General features: G+C 43.1%; 1 protein-coding gene across 1 annotated transcript; it reads right to left on the reverse strand.

The window, feature by feature from the left end:
• Window positions 1-1,755: 1,755 nt before the first annotated feature.
• Window positions 1,756-22,279, reverse strand: ADPRHL1 (ADP-ribosylhydrolase like 1). Its single transcript, XM_005516585.3, has 7 exons — window positions 21,772-22,279; window positions 17,667-17,831; window positions 12,612-12,737; window positions 9,960-10,100; window positions 6,787-6,914; window positions 3,731-3,863; window positions 1,756-2,665 (listed from the first exon to the last, which is right to left on the reverse strand). Exons 1-7 carry the CDS (start codon window positions 21,983-21,985, stop codon window positions 2,508-2,510), a joined length of 1,065 nt encoding a protein of 354 aa, XP_005516642.1. The 5' UTR covers window positions 21,986-22,279; the 3' UTR covers window positions 1,756-2,507.
• Window positions 22,280-24,362: the final 2,083 nt, after the last annotated feature.

The following is a 24,362-nucleotide window of genomic DNA, read 5'->3' on the forward strand; positions in this document are numbered from 1 at the left end:
TCTGATCACCATTTTAGACACTGGCAGCCAAAAGGACTGGCTGTTGCAGGGACAGTGGAATGGGCAGAAGGAAACAACACTACGGAGGCCTCATCAAAAAACAAGAAACAAATTGAAAACACTGTCCAACCTGCAAAAGTTGTCAGAAATCAATGGATTGGTCTGCCTTACTCTTGGTAGGCTCTGGGGAAATGGCCATGAACTGGTGTGTGCAAGGTCCTGCATCTCACAACCTCCCTCATCCCTGGGCATCTCATCACTGCCTGGCTCTGTGAGGTGTTTGGTCCAACAATCTGCCCCTAGGTAAGGAAGACAACCAGGAGCAGCTCTGCCCACTCAAAACAATGCACAGGACTTTTGAGTGTGTTCAGTGAAATGATGGCCAAGGCACTGCTCACTCCAACAGCTGCAGAAAGGGTGCTTTATAGGTTCAGTCTTTTTTTTTCAATGAGATTCTCTTATTGATCTCTGAAACACAACTTGGTCCTGCCCAGGTTAGATAGAAGGTAAAGTGGGAAAAATTATGAATGCTCTTAATATCTGTTGGTGATTATTTTTTCTAAAGGAAGAAGAAAAGCCAAAGTACTAGAGAAAGTCCTACCTTATGCAGAACATTTTCTTCTCTCTTCTCTACAGCTGAATCTATTACAGGAGAGCTAGAGGCATCCTAAACTAGAAGCAATGTTTTCAGAAAGTCTTGGTATTCTCTGGCACCACAAGCTACTGACACAATTGCTGCCTTTGGTTTAACACATCTCCAAAGCAAACAAGAAAGCACCTTGCGAAGCTGCCAAGAGAAAACATGCTAAAACAACAGAGCGAGTGGTAACGCATAGTACGGAAAACCTTTTCATACGGACATTGTCATGCAGGCTGCTATTCCTACTGACAGGCATCACCTGCTCCTGTGTCTGTCACATAACATCCCAGTGACGATTCCAGCAATGGCTTACATGGAAAAAAGCGTAGGAAAGTACTCATGTATTTTTAGCTATCATTTTAAAACACAGGTCAGCAGCTGGAGAAAGACAGGAGAAACCAACACCACGTAGGCAATCACACATGGTAGAAATTAGAAAGTATTACGTGGATCTCACTTTCTGAACTTCTAAGGTAAACCATGAGGTTAAACTTGGGAACAATTTCTGAGCTCACATCTGCGTTATTTCATTGAGGATTCCATATTTGTGCCTGTGCTGCTCTTGGGGGCATTAGGATCTCCTTCATCAAGGCCTACTTTGTGGTATGCAACTTTTAACCCAATCGTAGTTTGCTGGTTTTCTTGAAAAATGAGAAAATAAGAGAAAAAGGAAAAAGGAAAAGAAGGAAAAAAGGGAAAGGGAAAGGAAAAGAAAAAGGAATGAAAAAAGGACAAGAAAAAAATAAAAATTTAAAAAAGAAAAAAAGGAAAAAAGGAAAAAAGGAAAAAGGAAAATAAAAAAGAAAAAAGAAAAATAAAAAAGAAAAAAGAAATGTTGAAGAAGAACTTGGAGAGAAGAGGGGAGATGAAGCCAGGCAAGGAAAGGTGAAAAAGAACAAAAGGTAATAAAGGGAAGGAGAAAAAAAAAGGGAAAAGGTAAAGCAGTAACTTTTCTTCTTGTGGTTTTCGTGGTGTTCAGACTTGTGAAATGTATCACAGCCTAACTGTTGACCTATTACAACTGCTAGAAGACCTCAGCCAAAAATTCTGATACTGATACAGCAACATATAATCTGTTCAATCTAAAAATAAAGACTGATACTAGAAAATAGTGCAAGATTAATTTATTTACAAATATTTCAGCCAGTTATATTTTAGAGAAACTTTTGTTCTGAAGACTGAAGAAGAATAAAACCATAATTCGGAAATTTTAGACACACTGATCAGAAATTTTAGACACACTGATGCTTTGCTGTTCCTTGGAGGTATTTTTAGTGTTGGCTTTTCCTTTTCTGGAAGCTTCTAATGTAACAACACCTTACACCACAGTGCTGATAGAGGGATCAGTGATTCATTAAAAGCTAATCCATGAGACATTAGGTTTACAAGTGTCACAGACACATTAGATTTGAGAACAAGGAGGGACACAGTGGTGAAAGGATTGTCAAATATACAGAGAATACCCCCGTGAGTGGGTACTACCATTAGTTTTGCAAGAAAGCATTAGTTCTGAAAATTAATTTTGTATGTGTAATTACTGGAAACAGCTGTTTAGGAAGTGGTATTATAGCAAGTTAGACTGAAATCAGTCAAAAGACATTTTATTTATTTTTTGCCATTTGAGGTTTAAGCAGCACTCCTTGTATTTAGAAATCCCTACATCTGTAAAAAAACCCATAAATATCACATGTATCTAATCAGTCTAATAATCCTAATCAGTCTAAGAACTCAGCTATCTTCACTTGCACGCGATGTACATAGAGCTCTTCAGACTAACCCAGGGCCACCTCCTTCACTATGAATGCCAGTCAGATATCTACAGGGTTTGATATAGTCTTTATAGAAAGAGAAAATGGCAGAAACTGCTTTACTTTTCCTCCATGGATAGTCGGTAAAGATTCTCGCCCAAGAACTCGAGCCTCTCCCTTTGTTCCAGGTCCTGGTATAAGCCCTTGGGCACCTTGCTCAGGCCGTACACCAGGCCAAACAGGCAGCCGGCGATGGACCCAGTAGCCGCACTCTCCCCTGCAGGATTAAGCACAATTGCAGTGGTCTCTTAGTGTCACCTTCACATACACAACTGAAAACTGCACTGGAGGGAGCATTCCACACTGATGGGAGCATGTTGGGCCAGTCCCAAAGGCTAAGGATGCCTAAGTAAGAGAATGATGCCAAGGCGAGCGCATGGAGATGCCACTGTGGTACGCACTCCTGGGCTGGGTGCTCACTTGGTTTCGGGAAAACCTACCCCAGCAGAGCAGCTCTTGCAGGCAGCCAGCCATTGCTAAGAATAAAGGAGGGAATAATAGTTGCAGAGGTGTCTACTATACAACAAAGGTCCTGGACTGGAGTGTCCCTTCCCTTCTCCCAGCCCAGCCCAGCCCAGCCCAGCCCAGCAGTTTTAGAGCACTGTGCAGTCTTTAAAACAACCAGCCTTGCTGAGGATGAGGAGCACTGATGCTCTGTGACTGTGGGTTTGTACCTGCCAGGGTCTGCAGTGGGGGACTGTGAGCTCTCAACACTGTGTTGGGGCAGGTGAGAGACCTAGAGCCCCTGCAAAGGGCCCACACCATGTAGGGAGGGAGTGGGTGATTCAGTGCTGGGGTCCTGCCCCCCAGCTCTGCTGGCCCTCCCAAAAGTCCAGCAAGATGCAACTGCTAATGAGAAAGTTCTCTCTCACAAATCTGTAGAAGTACTTAATTGTGTGCCTCCAAGTGCTGGATTTTATTTGGCTGGCCCTTGTTTGGGTGCTGTATTATTTTTCTCCCTTACTTGGTTTCATTACATGCAGCTAAAAGGTTGTTTTGCCAAAGGTGCTTGTGCTCTGTCAGGATCTGTCAGCCCTTTAGAAAGTCATGCTGGCTTCCTCCTCACACACCTCTGGAGGAACCATGAGATGTGGATGGAGCAACATTTGAAAAGTGCTGTAATTGGCTCGTGTGGCAGCTGCTGCCAGAAGAATGGGGTTTAGAGGCTAAAACCAGGGGTGACAGTATTACAGACAACATGGCAGATTGGCCAACAGAGGCAGCTGACAGCCAGCGAGGCCCTGGCGAGGAAGCAGGGGTGGGAGGCACAGGGGACCCTCACCTCCGTGGAACATGGAGCGGTTGCAGAGCTCTGTCCAGTCCCCGCCGCAGCCCATCAGGGCATCGTACGCGATCATGGGGGCGTCGTGGCCTCGTCTTCCCCCGCGGCCTTCGGAGCTCCACCGCCTGTACGTCTGTGGGAGAGACGGCACCGTCAGGGCAGGGCACTGGAGCTGCAGGCGTGGGGCATTGGCCAGTCTGCCCTGCTGAGTGGGAATAGCTCCTTGGGCTGGAAAGGGCGGCAGGGGCTGTGCTGGGGCTCCTCTGGTGCGGCGTGGGACGAGCCCCAGCAGCCACTCCAGCAGTCCCGGCGATGCCTGAGGCACCGGTGTAAGCCTGCAGTCCAGCTTAATGCACCAAATTCTTGGAAGGCCAAGAGGCTGGTTTAAGCAAGCCAGAAATGCCAAAAAAGTACATCAAGACAGATTTCAAGTTCACATCCTAGAAATTCCTTATCATATGAAAATTTAAGGTTGGTAAGGACATACTTCGTCAGTCTTCTTCCTGCCTCTGGGAATGTTCTCACTCCTCTTACTGCACATTTGCAAATGTTTCAAATAGTCAAGTTTTCATGGGGGGTGAAAATATTCTGATCCAGTAATTTCTTTAGGGCCTTAGTTTCAGACTATGTAATTCAAGCCCTCTTCTCTGTCTTTTTCTTGCCAAGCCTTTTCTCTCCTCTTCTAAAAGCACTTGTCCAACAAAAGGGAAAATAATTTGCAAATGTAAGAAACAGTTCTTCCTCAGGAGAAGTAAGAAGAAAGAACTCCAAATCCACAGTGAGGCTTGTAAAGGAAAATTGGATTTTCTCTAAAGCAGGTACCTCCAGCCCCAAATCCCCAAATTATCTCAACACTAATAAATGTATAGTTAAAAAATACCTTCCCATTAGAGAAATGGGCAGCTTTATTTCCTGAAGTTTAGCTTACATCATGGCCAGTTGAATGTTGCTGGTTGGCTGGCTCTTGGCTTCTGCAACATGTGTGAAGGGTTTGCCTTTCTCTCTATTCATTTTCACCTGAGCTGTTTCATGCTTGGCTGAAGTTTATCTACACATCCATCAAACACAGAAGAGTTGGACAACAGCTTTACTCTGCTGCTTTTTTTTTTTTTTTCTTTTTTTACAGTCTGGAGAGATTATTTATGCTTTATGTTGTTCTTTGCCCCATGCAAATTTCCAGCCCTGTTGCTGCAGTTTGGATACTGCTAGTGCAATACGGACACACATGCAATGCTACCAAAGGCAGGAGGGCTCAGCACGGAGGGGCTATTCTGGGAGTGCAGCCAGGCAGATCAAGTGTCACTCTGGCTATTCCTCCTCATCCCTGATGCTCTGCACACATCCAATGTCATCCCGCCTTGCTGAAGCAGTTTTACACTGGGGATAGCTATCCTAGGGCTGAACCTGGCAGGACTTAACTGCCCCAAGGCAGCACTTCCCAAACTGCTTCCTTCTCCTTTCAGCTCCAGCATCTTAGTGCAGCCCTGTGCTATGTTGCGGCACAAGCCCAGCTTCCCTTGGGTGGGCCAGCAAAGACCTAGGGCTTGGATGGCATTGTGCCTGCAGAAAGGTGCACCTGGCCAAGCAGGAACATGCATATGGTGCCCTGTGGGCAAGGGTTGTGCCAGATACTGGTGCTTTATTAACTGCACGTGGAAAGGCAACAAGCTGTGCTCCCAAACACGAGGGGACAGCTAGTCTGGAGGGAAGGCAAAGAGAGGGGACAACTGGGGAAAAGACAGGCAGAATGGTCTCCTTCTCCTCATCTATTCTTTCCATAGCTATTAGCACACTAATGAAGTGTCTCGACTTCTGCCAGGCTATGATCTCTGCCTGGCGGGGGATTTTGAGGATCAACCACCATTTCTCCTTTCTTGTTCATCAAAATAAACAGCTCAGTAGGCCAAAACAGTTGGGCTAGGGTAATGAAGGTAAATTTTGTTTTGGCATTAGGAATTCATACAGTTCTCTCTTGAAATGGTCATGGGAAATTATTGTTTGGTTTAATCTCTCCTAAAGCTTTGCTGAGACTCCAGCAGTACTGGAAGGAATATAAAACTAATAGAGAATTCATGGCATTGAATTACTAAAATAAATCTGGAAGGAAATCTATTCTTTATATTTAGAGTGAGCAATTTCTTATTACCCACAGTCAATCAGACTTCCATAGGCACCTTTCACTGCACAGAAAATCACCTAAAGATACACAAAGTGACTTCTCAGCATAGAACTATGCTTAAATAGTCTGGGAAAAAAGGATTGATTTATGGCAAATGGTGACAAGAACCACATACTTATTGTTTAGCTACTAAGCGGAGAGATTTGGGGGGTGCCAGCCCATATCAGGCAGCTGTAATGAGCAAGGAAGAAGACACATGTCTCTTGAGTTAATAAGATATAACCAGCAAAGAAAAAATAATGTACATTATAAAATAGTATCTCATGGAATGTGGTGAAGCACCATCTCTCAAGACACTTTAAACTATCTTGGCACAGCCCAAGTTGGCAGCAAATCAATCACTTGGGATGTTCGTCTTCTGCTCAAAGGACCAAAAACTTGTAGACTGGTTTGGGTTGGAAAGGAACTTTAAAGACCACTGAGTTCCAATCCCCTGCCATGGGCTGGGACACCCTCCACTAAACTTGACCAAATCCAGCTTCTAACACCTGGGGGTATTTTTGTGGGACTCTGGCCACAGCTCCATTAGAGCCTTTTATGAGAGCCCCTGGCAGGACATTTGCCTTTTCCACCCTCAGATAGACATGGCGCATGTTTTGTAGCTGCTTTGGGTGCCAGACCATTAAGCCTGGCTCTCTGCACTGTTTTCTCCCATTGCAGCAAACCCAGGACGGGTGGTAAATGTTTTTTTTTTTTAAGCTAACGTACCTGAGTCAAGGATGGGAGTTGTTTTTTGTCTCTTGAAATTTCAGGGGAAAAAAAATAAATTTCCTGACTACTCTGGCAGTGCAATCAGTTGAAAAATGGTGATGTGTCTCTTTGAAAATACCTCTCTTGGTTCAGAGCCATCACAAGAACTTTCAGAAGTTGCAGTTACCTTTTCTCTCTCCTCTGCATCATAGTTGGCTGGAAAGACAGGTTGATTCTGATTTTCCTCATTGATTTCTCTCTCCTCCAAATAAAACTGCCACTTGGCTTCAAAGTAAAACCAATGCTCTTGATATTCTGAAGGCAAAAGAAATTAATGACGCATTATTTCATTTTGAGAACATTTTCAGTTCTACTTTAACATATTTTAAGGATAATGACAGTATTGACTGACATGAAACCCCAGGTATTTTACAGTAATGTACTGCATATATACTAAGTATAAAGCAGGACATCTAATTGAGAGCAGAGGATGCAATAAAGAAAATACTTTCATAACTTTGTGCTATTTTAATGTCATTTAAGATATATCAAGATAAAATTTTACAACAATTTACTGAAGAGCACTCCAAGGAAAAGATAAAAGTTAACAAAAAGAAAATAATCAATTCTTTGCCAGTTTTTATTCCTTTACTATGATTAAAGATTATCTAAAACGCTTCCACATCCTAAATACAATTTGCCTCCTAGATCAGTTATCAATTTTTTAATTGCATAAATTCTCCAGTATTTCTGTTTTATTTTCATCACATTTATTGTGTAATCATTCAGGAAATATCATCAGATAGGAAAGTCCAAATTTCCCATTTGCATATATTATAATAGATATCAAATGTAGCAAAAGGATAAATAACACACACATCTGCTATTTGTGCCCATAGAAATAAGCCTTTTTTAATAACCATATGTCTTTCTCCCTTTTTTCTGTCACTTTGGGAAGTGATCTCTAATCATGCTTAATGTTCCCCATGTAAATAAACTTAATAAATTTAATTAATTTTCGAGACAATGCTCTGGTTCACCCTTTTTATAAAGAAAAGACACTTATGGACTGTTAAGCACATACACATGCACCTGCCTGCAGAATTGAGGCCTGAGGGAAGCCCTGCCTGGCAAGCTGAAGGGGGTAAGGAGTTAGAGAACACTGAGGTGGCCCAGATGGCTAAATATTCCAAGGCAAACGCAATTTTGGATGGGACTATGGGCGTCAAATAAAATTTAACGTTCCCACTTTTTCCGTCCCTCTCCCCCGCTTGGCTGCTCAGTGGTGCGCGCTGCAGGTGGCTGAGAAGCACTCACACAACCAAACCATTCACCTGAAGGATCTAATCTGATTTTGCTTATTGTCCTAAAATGCCACAGTGGTGACTGTCTTTGGCAATTAAGATCTTTAAGTAGGGGCATTTTTGTAAAAATCCAAGCTGCTTTGTAGGACCTGATACTTTCACAAATTTGTCAGCTGCCAGTGTCCCAGACATTGATGAGCATTCAGTCACATACCCAAGACACCTGGAAATGTCCAGCTGCCCTTTTTCTGAGTCTGTGACCCAGTCTGACCTCATTTCAAAGAAACCAAACTAGAATCCTAAGAAGGGGTGGTGTTTACAAAAACAGAGTGAAAGGGTATTTACAGCCATCAGGCCAAGGACAGCATCTAGATGTATCTACAGTATCCAGAGGAAAACAAAGATAAGCAAAACAAATGTAAACTATCAATACCCACTACAGCAGCTGGTTATGACAGTTTTTAGAAATGTGAGTGACCTGACTGGTCTCTTTCTTTTTTGCTGGCTTTTTGTTTGTTTGTTTGTGTGGGTTTTTTCCCTAATTCCCCCATGACAATAAACCATAAATGCCTCAAAAATTAATGTTTTCTATGTAGCACCTTTACAAACAAGGTGCTTGTTCCACAGTTTCAGAAATAGAGGGATCAAGCAGCTGAAGGAGATTTTTGTTGGGTGGACCTGTAGCACAATCAGAATCCCATGCCACTAACCCTAGCAAGGCTCTGCACTGCCCCCCGAGCCCAGCCGAGGTGATGGCCACATTCAGGTCCATGGAACTATCCAGCCAGTAATTGCAACTGGATATCAGAGAGGGCTGTAGAGTTGAACTCTCTGTGACACAGTTAACAAGCTCTCTGTTTGTTATCCATGGGGGATAATATAGCTAAAATAGGATTTTCTGAAACTGGAGGACTCTGTTTGGCAGGATTTCTTTGCAGCCCATCTCAGCAGCCAAGGAGCTTAACTTTAATGCAGGACACTTTTCCCCACTACCAAAATAGGATGAAGCTCAACAATAAAGGCACTGGCTGGAGGGCATGCCTCAGGAGTCCAGCACACATACCTCCATGCCGAGGGGTCCTGCTCGGGTGGAGTGACAGGGACCTGCTGCAAAGCCACCCAGAGAGACGCCCCGTCATATTAATCCTGCACCTGCTCCTCATGGGTCTCTGCTAAAAAAAATCCTGGTGTGCAATGAGGCACAGATGAAAACACAGGGTCTTTCAGAAAGCCTTTCTGGGGCTCCTTTCAGATTTTAAAGCAGCAGCTTTCCTTCAGGGGTAAGTTTTAATTTCTGAGTGCTCTCAAGTAAAGGTTTCTATTGAGTTCAGTCTTTCTCAACAGCTGCCTCTTAATCTCTTTCCTTGATGTTTCAGTGTAATGATACTCGTCTGTCCATGGCAGGCCTCACCATCACAAACATCACTTCCTGACAAGAGGGGACTTTGCCCCAAAGACCATGTGTGTAGCAATAATAAAGTAGTAGCATCAAGTTCAGTAGCTGGGTGACATTCAGTTGTTTAAAACAAGGATTCAACAGGTTGTATCTTAAATATTTGTTCAGAAAAGCAACAAGCCAAATCTGAATTGTGGTCAAAAGCTAACTCTTGGTCAGGAGGCATCTCCAGGTCAAATTTTCCTGGCAGGATGAGGAGTGTCAGTGATTTTTCTTCTGGAAGATGTTGAACTGCATTAATTGATGGAAGGCAGCTGAATAATTAATCTCAAGAGTCAGTTTGCCTGATTACCTGCTAAATATAATTTCCTTCCTCCCCCCACCCAGCAATCTCTGAAGATTCCCTAAAAATAAAACTGCAGTAGGGCACAGTCACTGTCATTTTGCTTTGTATTTTTGCCACTAATACACCAGTCAAATAACTGGTGGTAGAAGAAGGTGGCACTACCTATGGAGAGCTTACTTCTCTGAGCAGAGAAGGTGGGTGGACAGCCTTTGGAGGGAGGAGGGGATGAAAGCAACAAGATGTAGACATTTCTTCAGTGCCTTTGCAGCTAAACATAGCTTTAGGAAAATAAACCCTTGATCCAGACTCAGTACCTGCCATGTGACGAATGGTCTTCTTACAGTATTCTTCAGCCATCGGCACAACCTTCATCATGTCTCTTCCCCATTGCACAAGGGGTTTCCCTTGTATTGCGTATGCCACGAAGAGAGCTGTGCAAAGGGACCCTAGAAAACCTGGAATTCACAAACAGCAAGGATTACCAGTGTGCATCTGTGCTGGTACCATCCTTTTTGTCCTTGTTTTTCCCCATAAAATCACCAGTGGAATGCCTCATGGCTGTCAGGTAGATTAACAAATGTACACAACCCATCTCCGCCTGTTTGCAATCTGACTTGTGGCATGTCGAGATTATTGGCTAATGACTGCTGCCCACTGGTTTGTGACTTAGCTTACATAGTAGGGAGCTTCTGTTCTCAGTGGTGTAATGTGATAGAAATTGAGGTAGGGGTCAAAAATAAACATCATCTACCAATGGGATACTGAAAATCTTCTAATTGAAGTCACATGGAATAATTGACTTGTACAAAGTGATTAAATTACAAGCTATATCAGCTTGTTTACAGCATCATCCAGCCCAAGAGGAGTGGTCTAACACTATTTCTGGCTCATTTGACTCTAAGGGAACAAATCCATGTCCCCTTAGAGGAAAGAAGAAATTGTCCAAGAAAGACATCCTGGTCTTCTATTTGTAACTTCAACATTGTAAATACTACAAATAATATAACTGTTGATGAGCACTCAACACTTCCATGACACCAGTAAAAGTAGGGCTCATTTCTTATGTTTGTTTGTGTCCTTGGCATTCTGTCAAGGGCAACAAAATCAACCTGGTGCAGTGTGCAAAAGAAGCTGAAGAAAAGCAGTCAGTCATTTAAATAAATCCCAGGTGAGCAAAGTATTCATGCATTTGCTTCTTTCAGTGCATGGGTCCAAAAGCGTTCACTCATGCATAGAGATAATCATGAATTTTGTGTGTTTTGCTGAAGGTAAAACAAAATTATCTTAGGAAGTGACAAGTCTAGATGAGGTGATTACTGATTCCCTCTGCCACAAAACCTGCTGGGCCAGGCCCAAGGTGCATCCAGCTTGAGCCCCGTAGATGTTTTCATAAAAAGTAACAGCCCGTGTAGACCCAGCCCAAAGGGTCTCACCCAGGTAGGCAGCAGCCAGCCCAGATGCCACAAAGATCCTTGAGGGCCACATGTGAGGGTGGCAGCAGAGGGTTTAGAGCATGAATCAAAGAGCTATCAGGGGGCACTGGGACGCCTCAGTCAGAGGGGGCAGAGGCTGGGGTGTGCCCTGAAGGTTTTGCGAGGGCTGGCAGTCCCCTCCTGCCCACTCCCTGTTGCTGTTCCCTGCTCCCCCTGCCCACAGCAGCCCTCACACAGCCTGCTGCTCCCCACTGGGGAAGAAAGCACGCCCCAGCCAAGGTGCCTGCCTCTGCAGGACAGAGTGAACTCCTATGTGGTTTGGCTTCTCCACTCCCCAGAAGATCTAGGCTAGTTTTAGGGGCCAATTTAATTACACAGCTTGATTGATTTTGACAAGACAGCCTCTTTGACTGATCTCCTCTGAACCCATGGACTTCACAGCTGCCTGTAGCAGAGAGGTCTAAGGCTTCACTGTGCATAACATGGGGAAGTTTTTCCTTTGTCTGCTGCTTTCAGTCCCAGCTGACACACTGTTTGGGTTTTTCTGGGTTAAGAGGATCATAACTGGCATTTTCCTGACACGTTTCAGGATGGCAGTGAGGTGCAGGTGGCCCTTCCACCCCTCTCCTTCCTGCCTCCCCTGCTGTGCCACTTTAAGTTTTCCCAGCTGAGAACTCTTTCTGGATGTAATTTCTTGTTGTATGGAAGGTGTGTGACAGCTTGGATCCTCCTTGCTGCCATTTTCTGAGTCTCATAAGCCCTTTCTGACATGACGGACACAGACTACAAGCAGTTTTACGGCTGCTAATGCACCATAGACTTTACATATCAGCCTAATTTTCTGCTTTGTTTTGAACCCTTTCCCCCTAATTTTATGACATACTGATGGCTTTTCTGACTGCTTCATAGCACTGAGGGTGTTGAACATGTCACCATTCATTATGGTTTTATTTATTGCTGTTTAAAGCAGACAGAATGAATACATGTTTGCATAGCATAAAATTATCAAAATGACAGACCTGAATATTAAAAACAACATTAAATCTGCTTATTTAGGTTTTGTTTAGAAAATGTTTCAGATAGTATCCTAACATATGTAGAGTTAGGCTTTTTTGGCTTACTACCTTTACCTACAGTGATTGGATATGACAAAACCTGCCAAGAGAAAAATGTTGTTATCCCCTGAACCATAAATCTGCATGATAACAGTGAGTCATCGAGATATACATGAATCCCAAAATTTGATCAGGGCAACTAACATGAGTATGCTTTGGACAAGGCAGGTTATGTTCAGATATTGGGATTTTAGTAGAGAAACAACTATGCCTGAGGATGCTGTCGGCATAATATACAAGCAAATATATAAGCCTATATAAGTTGTATACACATGTATGTATTAACCAATCAACATTCAAACTGAGGCCTTGAAGCCTGCAAAGCAGAAGTGGTTTAACCAGGGGAGCTCACAGGAGCCATGTCAGTCCCTGCAGAAGAGCAAAGCTGCCTTAGGGGATGTCAGAGTGCAGGCATTACCTGTGGGATGGTTATGTGTCATTCGTCCACATTCAATGCTCACTTCAATGAGTGACTCCAGCCTTTCTGGCTTCCAGTATCGCATCCCCAAACACATGGCTTTTGTGGAAGCTCCAAATCCAGAACCTAAAGTAAAAGGATAACACCAAGCATTTAAAAGGAGACTGATCTCACATAAATATGTTGGTAAAATGTGAGACAAGCACACTTGATTAATTCAGCTCATGTGTGGGAAGGGAACTCCTCAGGGAATGGGAAATTACCATGCAAAATGAGTTACAAGTTTTGAGTTTCTTGTGAGGAATTCTGCTCCTACGTAATCATTCTGTTTTTACAGTTATATTCCAATATAATCAAGTGCTCTGAAGAGCATAGTGGGTTCAGAAAGCCGTCCACTCTCTTGCTCACAGGATTTGCTTGATCCAAACTCTCATCCCATCTTCACTCTTTTTTGGCTGACACTGCTGTTTTACCCACACCAGAAACAGAACTTTGAGAAACAGATACATTTCTCCAAACCTTTATTTTATAGTTGTAAGCACACAATTAAAACACTTTATACGAGCTTCACAGTTCACCTTTCAATTTTAATGCATGTTTCACCAGTTTCTGCTACATACAAAAATAATGTGTCCAAAAGAAACTAAAGGCTACTGAGCCAAATCCTATGAAGTTAAGCAATGTCAGAACTGAAGTTTCCCATACAACCTGAAATTAGTGCTTGTTGTGTGCTACAGCCTACACTTACTGAGCTTAGTGTTGGGAACCTCCACCTCCATGCAGCACAGAGTTTATTTATTGAATAACAAATTCAGAATTTCTTTTAATCCTTAGCACTGAGTGTATGATCCCAAGTGCTCAACTTTTAAACACTTCATTGAATGGAGTTAAACTTACTAATGAATTTCTCTGCAGTACTTATCACAGTAATTTTAGGATCCCAGAAAAGTTTTAATGAGCTTATCTTCACCAGCCACCAGTGAGGTGATTATCTCCTCTTTGCAGCTGGTGAGCCAGTGCCCAAAAAAGCATTAACTCATTGCAGGCAACCACCCTGAGATGGATAGGCTTCGATTTTTGAAAGTACTTGGCATTTTTCAGTGCTGTCTTTGCTCAATCACACTTCCCAGTGACCTTGGGAATAGCTGAGAGCAATCAGTGTTTCTCTTCTTGGCTCCTGGAAGATAAGGGACATATTTATGCTACCTAATTTTAGCCTATGTGAACCTGCATTAGGAGCCCAATCTCCTTGTCTTTCCCGGACAGGCAGCATGGAGAAAGGCTGTATGTCCATTAGAGTGTGTGATGGCATAGTAGGAGCAACCCAGGGGCCAGAGTTTGTATTAAAGCAGCAGATGCTAAGGAGCCAGGGTCAAAGCTTTCAGTCACTTATCTGGAGAAGGGCCCTCAGCTGCTCCACTGGGCTTTGTCTCCTCTGGAGCAAAGCACCAGGGGCTCTTTTGGAACACCTCTTGCCAAGTGGCTCCAGCTCTGATGTCCTAGGTTATGAGTGTGATCCAAGTGGGGTAGTGAGGGTGGCAGTGAGATCTACTTCAAGCCAAAGTGAAGCCTGAGCCAAACTAACATAAACCACCTGCTGGCATTTCCATGTGCAATATCTGAATTTCCCTTTTAGGAAAAGAGTTCTTCTCCCCTGAGAGCAGCTATCCAGGAGCAGATAAAACTGGCTATCCCACAGATCACATAGAAACCTCAAGGAAGAGTCAGGAAGGAAATCCAGTCTTCCAGGGCACCACTCTACTGGGAGAAAATACCTTCTCCTGCTTGCAAGATCAAACTCTTCATTAAACCATCTGAGAGTCTTCACTATGCAAACGTGGTTTCTCCAAAGGACACAGTCCATGCTGGTTATCCAAGAGGGGAGGCTCTTGCACTACACAAAGCTGCTAATTACATGACATCTTTCAGTATATCCGAAATGGAAGATGTACTACAGTAATCTGACTGCTGGTCTGGAGGAGCTTGTCTTTCCCACTTCATTGCATTCCCACAATCTGGGAAGTTCCATTAAAACCTTCTGCAGAATTAGACAAGTGAACTTGGCAACAAAAAATTCTATCCCATGGAGTAATACTAAACCCAGACAGAGCTTCAGGGGGCTGACTCTCATGTCCCACGTCTACCATTTGAACTAATGACACAAGGAACAGCAAGACTAGTCCAAGCAACAGAGGTGACACATGTGACAACATAATGACTGTCCTCCATGATCAGACCAAAGGTAAAACCAACTCATCATGACTGACAATGAAGAGGATTTACTTAGGAAAGAGTAAAAGAGAAGTAAAAGGACATTATCCCTTAGTATTAACTAAACTGCTCACAATTTATCTCCCTGATCCAGGAGGCAGCTGGCTATTAATCTTTCTGCTTAAAAACCCTTCAAGGATTTCCCCTGGGTGAATTTGCCGAGCTCATTTTTGAGCTCACATGAATTGCAGCATCTGAAAATTGGTATTGGAAAATAGTTATGCAGCTTGTGTAGGTGTTGTGTGAAGAAGTCCCTTTTTTAACTTGCTTTGAGCTCATGACCTTCTAGTTTCATTTGAAGTCCCTAGCTGCTGTCCTGGAGGAGACAGTGAACTTTTGCTGTACCTATCCATGTTTCCCAGTTATTTTCCTTTTCATTCATGCACTAAGTTATTCTTTCCTAGTATGTAATACCTCAGTGTGATTTTCTTCACTCTACAACTGTAGAATAACAAAGATTAGGGTAATGGCTGCTAAACTCTGAAGAGGATGTGCCTTTTGTGACTACAGATCATTCTGCAGGAAAACTTAGACCTTAGCACCTTTATCTCCTGTGCACCTGCAGCTTAACCTCTTCAACTTTCCCCTCAACTTTCTGCATTTTTCCTCACACTTTTCCCTCAAGCTCCTCTGCCAATACCACCAGCATAAAGTTCTCAAGTGCTTCTAGGAAGCCCAGAAGTTGCTTCCACAGCTGCAAATAAAGACCTGCTTGGATGCTGCAGTCTCGGCCTGAAATACACGTGGTACAGGCAGAGCCCAGCTATCTGTCCCACCATTTAACTGGCCTTTCACAGTGGCTCCAAAAGCAAATCTCTGGCTCAGGGAGTACTACCTTACTCAGATTTTGGTTCCGTTCTACAACATCAATGATTCTCTTCTGAACAATTTGGAGTTTTGGCAATGGGTCAAAACATTTGTCTCAGAAACAGCAGCATAATATGCATAAAAACTTTAAACAAATGCTTACAAACAGAGGCAATCGCTTAGTGGAGAGAATTTTAGCCTTGTGCTCATCAACGTTGTAATTTGTAAACAAGCTCTTAAAATGGAAGGTGTTGGACAATCTTGGGCAGGTTTTCTGGTGGTCACAGGAATCTCACCAGCCTCTAACATAACACCAGGTATCTGCAAGGAGTGTGGCAATGAGTGTGACATGAGGTGGCAGAGATACATAGGGCAGTTTGACTTAAGGATTCAGTGTGCTGACTAAACCCACAAGAATCTGAGCAGAGAAGCATCCATAAGCAATGCAAAATTACCTAAGACAAGTCCATGAAGGCTGGCATGTGAATTATTGCTGGAAGCAAGATAGAATGCCCCAGCAAATCATCCTTTTGGTTCCAGCCCATCCAAAATATAATCTGCTAGGCATTTAATCCCAGGTGTTCAATGCCTGTGACATGTTTTTGCCTCAAAAAGAATTTTGTGCAAATTCAATTAAAAGTTAATTATGTCCATAGCAGTGTTGGGTCCCATAGAAGACAGAACATCTCCAGGTCCCTGGTTCTTCTGCTCTCAGGATGAAAAAAAGGCTTCCTGAAATGTTCCAGATGCTTACTTGTCAGACCAGATGGAGAAGGTGACTTAGCTGCTAGATCTCAAGGCAGAAATTAATTTTAGATTCTTCTAGCCCAGAGTTTCCCCAAAGCAGATAGTCCATCATGGAAAGCTGGGCAGGAGGACGGCTGAAAGAGAGGTAGCTGCAACACTGCAGTGGACCAGGGAACAGCCATACCCAACTGCTTGTTGAACAATATTAAGAGCTACTTGGTGCCAACAGCAGCTCCCACAATTACTTTCACCAAATTTTATCCACTGTCAGTCACAAGACATGTGACAACTGCCAAAGGGGCACTTTCTCAGATCTGGCTGGCTGATAGCAGGGTGGGAAGAATACACCCTTTTCATTCCCAGAAGCTGTTGTGAGGAACAGGGACGAGTGAGAGATGCTTTTTTTGTTGGAGAAATCTGGCTGCAGAGACCCAGGAACAGCTGTGGCATTGTACCACCGGGTCTTTGCCATGGTGTTGAGTCCATATGCAGTTCTGCAGTGGTTGAGTGTCACCTGCACAGCCAACACCAGTGTGAGCTGACACATTTTATGGCTGTCTGAGTCTCCCTCCTCTGATCATGGGGTGTCTCCACAGGCTTTCAAGATTAATTGCACTGTGTGTGTCTGTGTGTGCACATAGCTGCCTGCTATTTAACTTGAAATGGAAATTTTATTCATTGTAAAAGTAAATTAACATAAAAGGAATGAAAGAGAGGGTCAGGCGCAGGTAAACCAGGCTAGGAATATTAGGGATTATCAACAAAACAATCAGTTGTTAGCAGGGCATTGAAATGGAGAAAAGTCTCAGTTTTCCCTCCAGTGAACGTGATGGTGCTTAAACCAATTTATATGCTTGGCATTTTGTTTCAGATCTGTTGTCACTGAAAAGATCCAAGTCTACAAACGTTTAAAGGAAAAATGGCAGAAAATATTTCTTAAAATAACCATTAAACTCAAGGACAAAGATCTGGACCCCGAGGCACACAGCCAAGGACAAAGGCTCTTTAAATAGATGTTAAAGAGGGAGGGGTTTGCTTACAAGAGGACACAGTGCCCTGCAGAAGGAATTCTTGGCAGATCTCTTGTCATCCTCAGGCAAACATGGAAAAGTTTCAGGGGTAATGGTCTTTGATGTCAAGGGGGAAAAGGAAACAATTTCCATATAGCCACAAACACCAAGAACATGCATTAGTTTAGCCAGGCCCTCTAAAAGGCAAGCAGTACTGTACCCTTTTCGTTGAAGGGAGTGTGCCAAGCGAGAAGGTGGTTGTCTGGTTTTAACTCCCTGCAGCCTTCGATGGTGGCGGGGTCCGGCCGCCTGCCCGAGAGCTTGTCCACAGCATCCACGTAGCGCTTCACCAGCTCCCGGTACAGATCTTCCAAACACCAGTAATCTGCTCACAGGAGGGAAGAGAAGGCTGTTGTGTGAAGGCAGAAGAGCAAAAAACCACAGAAATCATGCAAGCAAGCTCATGGTGCGTTTGAGAAATGTTTCCACTTCCAGTACACCAAGTCATGTTTCTGGCGCTGCTGTCACACTTTTACACAACATGACAGCAGGCTGGAGGGAGAATGGTCTTGATTCTCAGTTCTCATCTTTCTCATCTTTCCCTCCTTTCCTTTCCACATTTAATTCCTTCACTGAAATGATGAAGCATTCTGTTAATGAACAGTAGCTGCCTTTATTTGAGCTCTGTGATGTGAAGTCATTACAGAGACGATCAACTGACAGGTGACAGCAAGTCTGGGTAAAGCCAATCGTGCCTGGCTCAGCCCCTGCCTTTACAGATGTGAATGCAATTTAAAAATTAAAGCCTTTTTTTTTAAATTAACATATTACAGAATCACTTTAAGAGGGATGTATGACTAGATACAAAAGCAAATTAGCAACTTCCTTTCTTTGCTCTGTATGTTATATGTATTTTGTATAAAATATTGTAGGTCTTTCATGCAGGGATCCAAATATCTCATAATATCATAAACAGTGAGGTTTAAAGAAAAATAAAAATCCTAATAAAATATAAAAATTAAAAAAAAAATATAAAAAAATACTATAAAATAATTTTATATTTAAAAGTAGTAAATCCCTACTGCCTGAAGGCAGTTTCCAGCACATAAAATTCTCTCTGTAATAAGTTCACTAACTTCTCTCTGTAATAAGTTCACTAACAATATCTGTTTATAGATTATTTTTACCAAGTCCTACAGTCTTGCCTAAGGAGGAACCTTCCCCCTGTTAAACATAGGCTGTTTCTTCAGAATTGCTGCTTCTCTTGGCTGGTGTTGTCTGACATCGTTCTTGAGGAATCCTGCCTTTGACTTGTGTCAAGGTAAACCTTCCACTGGCAACTATTACAGCTGTCTAATCAGTGCAAACAGAGGCCAGAGGGATTTATCCACTTAGATATTTTCTTCATACTTAGAGAAACCCCATTTAATACTTGGTTGGTTGCACAGGTTGAATGACATAGCAGGGGAAGAAGTCCTTTCAAAAATATCTTAATTTTGTCAGAGATGGTGAATTTTGGAAATCCACAATTTAACTTAAGAGAAAGTTTGAAGTCCCAAAGCAAGAGACATTCTGAAGTACCAGTCATGGAGGCAGGCAAAAAAAGGAGATGAAGGGTAGAACAAAGATTCCTCTTTTACACAAAATAATACCCTACCAGTTCCACTGGCCATCCCACATATACTCCTAAAGAAACATGACACGTTCAAGCTGCCAGCTCTTTCCAGATTTAGGAGTCAGGTGTCACAGTTTATCCAGACAGGAGCAGGGAGCAGGGTTTACTGCCTGGCAGCTCCTGCAGAAACCTTGTCCCCAGAGCACAGAGTCCCTGTGGTCCAGCACCTCCAGACTGTTCAAGCCCACCATGGTTCCCACTCCTGGAGCCAGATTGCTGTCTCAGCCATCAATAGGACAGGTTCTTTCTTTAGAAATGAACTCTTATTGTTTTTTTAACCCATGTGTAAGCAAGAGAGTAAAGCACCAACACTTTTGTTGTTACAGAGATAGCTTCCCTACAGAGATAAGGTTTGATGACGCTGTCCTTGTTCCTCCCTTGTAGGACAGATTCCTCCTGGAAGCAGATGTTTTGTCTGTCCTTGATTGTCAGATCGGGGCACATGGTGGATTTGGGGAGCAGCAGCTCATTCTGCAGCAGTGCACGCAGCCCCGGTTGCTTGTGGCCAGGCCCCTCCTGGGATGTTCTCCATGCAGCTGCCAAAGCGCTGGCCAAAATCCCCTCCCCAGGTGAGAACTGCCTTGGTCTTTAACACAAAGCTGCACCTCACTCTTGGCTGCTGCCTCAGCCTCAGGCTGGGAGCTCCCCCGAGGGCAGTGCCCGACAGTGACAACAGGACTCCATGGCTTTAAGCCGTGGGCAGGTCTGTCCCAGCCTACGAACATCCCACAGCTGCCTGCAGGTGAGCATCCGAGGAATGCTGTGTTATAAGGCAGCCAGGCAAAGAAGATGTGCAGGGAGCAGGACAGTGAATGACAGAGATATTTTTATTGCTGATTTCCCCTCCTTTAGTTTTGGTTTGTTTTTTGTTTTGGTTTGGTTTTTTTTGTTTTTTGTTTTGGGCTGGTAACGTTCCAATATATTCTTTAAAATCTGTTTCCACAGCAGTAAGGGCACAGCCCCAGGGCTGGTGGCAGATGCCTTCAGCCTCACAGACGTTCACTCCTTCAGCTTCTCTCTGTTGACGTGGGTGATTTGGCACCTAGGCTGGGCCATGAGCAAGCCATGGAGCTTTTTTGCACTTCCTGTGTCAGGAGGAGACACTGCCACGGGCAGGAGTGGTTTGTGTTTCCCTTATGGAATACAGGGAGAAAGACTCATTTTATCCCACTCACCAGTGTTGCTGTGAAATGAAGATTTTTTACTAAAATTCCCTACTCCATCTTGCTGTTTCCTTTCCAGCCCATGAAAGCACCTTTTTAAAATGCTTGTTTGATCAGGTCAAAGAAATGAGTGTAGGATAAACACAGTAAATGGAAACGGTAGCTTAAACTTTTTTCTTTAGAGCAATTTACAGGCTGCTATATTTAAGAAAAGAATTATTATTTTACTGTTGGTCTAACTGACTTGATTGCCCAGAAGTTATGATTTTAGTGCGTTCAATAAGCAAGAAACATATGATACGTGTTTAATCATAGCCTATATTCAGAAGTATGCTAGTCATCTTTTTTCTTGATAGGCTGACATCTTGCCCTTATCTTTAGTGTATTAGCTACCCCTTAAACCATTGGTTAGCTAATAGCCAAGTATGAAGTGTCCTACACACTCTTCAACTGATCTCTACCTACTAAATTTAGAGCAGATTGGAAGCAGGCAGATAAAGGAGTGAAACAGTAGCACAAAAGAAATCTCATTGATGTGAAGGATACTTAGCTACATGGGGAGCTTCTGCTACTGGTAGTTATGCAGTGTTTTGAGTTCTAAGAAAAATCAGGAATACTTTTACAGAGATTAAAAAAAAAAAAGAATCATTCTGAAGAGGTAAAATGCTATTGAGATGTCACTGCCTTCTGGTGTACTTTTATGATCTTGCCAGACTCAGAAAGCTCTAGTTTGATGGGTAAGGTGTCAATACAAACACTTCTCATCTTAAAAAGACTACCCCCACCTTAAGAAAAAATGTTCTGAGAACATTCTCAGAATGAATGCTCTCTCTCAAACCGTTGTGATTTTAGAAGACATCTTGATAACTTCCACCATTCTGACAGATTTCATTATAAATACAGTACTTTAGGATACTTTTTGGGCTAAAGACATGGAGCTCTTATAAAAAAAATATGTTTTTGCAGATGCAGCCCTTTGTCTGAGGGGAAGCAAGGAGGAGACAGCACTAGTGCTTTTAGCCTGAACGAGGTACAAAGGTAACTCTACTCCAGCCTGGAGTTCTGGACACAAGCATGTAAAAAATGCACTCAGAAGAGTTCTTATCTGTTACAGAAGGCTCTCTAGTGGCTATAATATTCCCTGATGTATTTTAGCATACAGATAATCTACTTGGCAATTATTTTTGTTATGCTGGACATGTGGTATTGTAGTCTTTAAGCTTTAAGCAACTGTATATCTCTAAGGAAAATATAGGAAGAGCCCCTCCACACTCCAGAAATCAAGACCCCCCCCCCCCCCCCAGTTTGTGAGATGGTCACAGGACTGTGCTCATGGAGCAGCCAAACTAATGCACATTATCATTCACATAAACAGCATTTCTGACATGCTTTCTCATGACTTCCCCAGCAATCAGCCTTATTCTAAGAAACGCAGCTCGACAGTTCTGTTCCTCTGCAGACTTGTTGGCTATTCCCGCCGTACCTACCTGTGATGACAGCCTCAGCTGTAGCCATGTGCATGAGCGTGTTGTCACTTACTGGCCACTTGTCGGGAGAGAGCACCAGGTTCTCAAGCCCTCCAATTTCCTTCAGCTCCTGCTGGATTTTTGCACCGAAGGCATTGTTTTCACGGGAGAAATTGCGATAACCGAGAGCATCCCCGACCCCAGCCAGAACAAGCGCAGCCTTAAATTTATCCATCCCAAAGATACTTTCCAATTTCCTTTTGTCTGAGACAGCCACCGAATCTTGATCTTCCTTTATTCCTTTGCCTTCAACTCAGCTCCCCTGACACTTTATATCAGCCATTGTGTCACACCATGAGCTCTCTCTATAAGGCAAGGACTTCCTTTTCTGGCTCTGCAGATGCCATCTCTTGTCTGGGATCGGACAGAGAGGAAATATTTCATAACCCAGGGATTTTGCAGGGGCTTTGTTCAATGAAACTGTAAGAGCAGACCTGCAAAAGCCTTGTTTCTGCAACCCAGTTTAAAGCAAGCCAGGAGATCCTTAGCCCTACCCAGCCAAAGTAACTCTACACCCAGAAAAACAGATGCCTCCACAGGGGTGCTTATTTATTCAACAACTTGTAAATTAATATTTTTTTCTTCTGCCCATTTCTGATATGCTGAAGTCAGCCTCCCTCTGAGGGACCAGTCAGAAGTGAAGGCTATTATAAAAGCAGTTTTCCAGGCTCTGTACACACTAGAAGGAGTAAGAAATCTAGTGAAATGCCGATGACCTCTCCCATTTCTATTACGCCTGATGGAGATACTTTGTTAACAACTTTCTTGTTCTGTTCCACCTAGTACAAGAATGTTCTGCTAATTCACTGCACCCACTGAGCAAAACACCAACAACTTCAATTCCATGCCTCGCACTCCCTGGCAAATAGTAACTTTTTCCTAAAGCTGATGTCAGTCTACACTTGGACTCTGGAAGGAAACTATTTTGAAAGATGCACTGAAATGGCATCCTGTGAGTCTAATAAAATCCTAACGGCTCACAAATTACTACTACTTTACAGACAGAAATAGAAATGTAAATATAAATGTGGAGAGGTAAACATTGATTGACCTGACTGTAATTTTGATAACTGATACCAGGGGAAAAGTCTTTGTTTTTTGATCTTTTTCAGGGGCAATACTGACTTCTATTCAGATGGAAAAGACCAGCAATATAAAGGATGCATCATCCTAGCACCCAAACCAACAAGCTAAGGAGCATTAAGTTAATCATGGTCTTAGTAATTGACCTGTGTAGAAATACCTCTGTACTTAATGGATTTTCAGGACACACAGAAGCATTGCCATACCTGTTCTACATTAGAAGAAATAAAGTGTCCAAATGGTGAAAGTAGCTTCTGTTAGTACACAGTTTTAAAGACTGGGATCAGTCAACAGATATGCTGGAAAGAACACTGAAAGTGTGTTTCCATTGCTAGAAAGTAACAGCTCCACACTGAAAAAGCCAAAAAAAAAAAAAGGAGAAAAGGAGGGCAATTATGCCCTAGGGACCAGAGGATATACAGGGACAAGTATCAGTGGGCCACAGCCAGCCTGCTCGAGGACTGGCTTGCCACAAGCCCCTGTGTGGGGCAGGGGGAGCAAGCATCATCTCCCACCAGCAGGGCATTTACGCAATACTGAGGTAATCTTAGAGTCACCCCTGCTCTGCCTGTTACCTCACGTTCCACGTGTCTGAAAACAAACACTAAAAATGGAAAACCAAGGCCAGGACAGCTTACAGAACACACCAGGCAGAAGCACTGACGTTGATATCTCTGTTACAGGTCCTTCCACCCCTCTGTGGCACACACCTGTTCTCTATTCCTGCATAGCATCACGGCTGGCAGGCACGTGGGAATTTGAACTTGCAAAGCAAGGACAGGAGGAATCACCTGCTGAGGCACTGTGGTGAGCTACTAAGGGCCTCATCAGATGGAAGGTTCCTCCCTGAAAATGGGCAAAGCTATTCTTAGTTTTCCATTTATCTTTTCCTTCTTAATGTGGCCGGCAGTTGAACTGCCCTTTTGCCTCCCATAGGCTTCCCTCTGTTGAAACACACTCAGCTGCTCAGAACACAGCCCAAATTAGGAACAAGGCTTTAATAAAAAAAACAGAGAAAATTTCAGAGAAGTTCTATTTTTCAACTCTGTAAAACAGAACATGCAGTGAAGACATTTTTATTTACTTTTTTAATTACACATGATCTCCTTTTCATGTGGTACTTCCAGCTACTGTGAGCTTCCTGGGCAGAGGTAGGCTAGACACACTAAGCTACCACTGCTTCCCACAAAGGAGACAATTGTTTGTAAAATATCATACCTATACATCTTAAACAGAGATAAAATACAGTAATTCCTTGAAGATGGGTGACTATTCACAATAGGAAGAAAAAACCCAAAACAAACCTGAGCAGAGCTGGCAAAACTATTTGGTAAATCATATTAAAATGCATCTTTGGTGTCTTTTCATTAGTGTACATACAATGGCTTTCAGATGGGGGGAGTCCATAGAAAAAAGGAATGGGAAGGCAGGACAGAGAAAAGGCTTGTCTGTGTTGGTGGCAACACACT

The sequence above is a fragment of the Pseudopodoces humilis genome, chromosome 2 (genome assembly GCF_049639895.1).
Source record: "Pseudopodoces humilis isolate 2021_Gansu_Grassland_sample_001 chromosome 2, ASM4963989v1, whole genome shotgun sequence".
Classification (NCBI taxonomy): Eukaryota; Metazoa; Chordata; class Aves; order Passeriformes; family Paridae; genus Pseudopodoces; species Pseudopodoces humilis.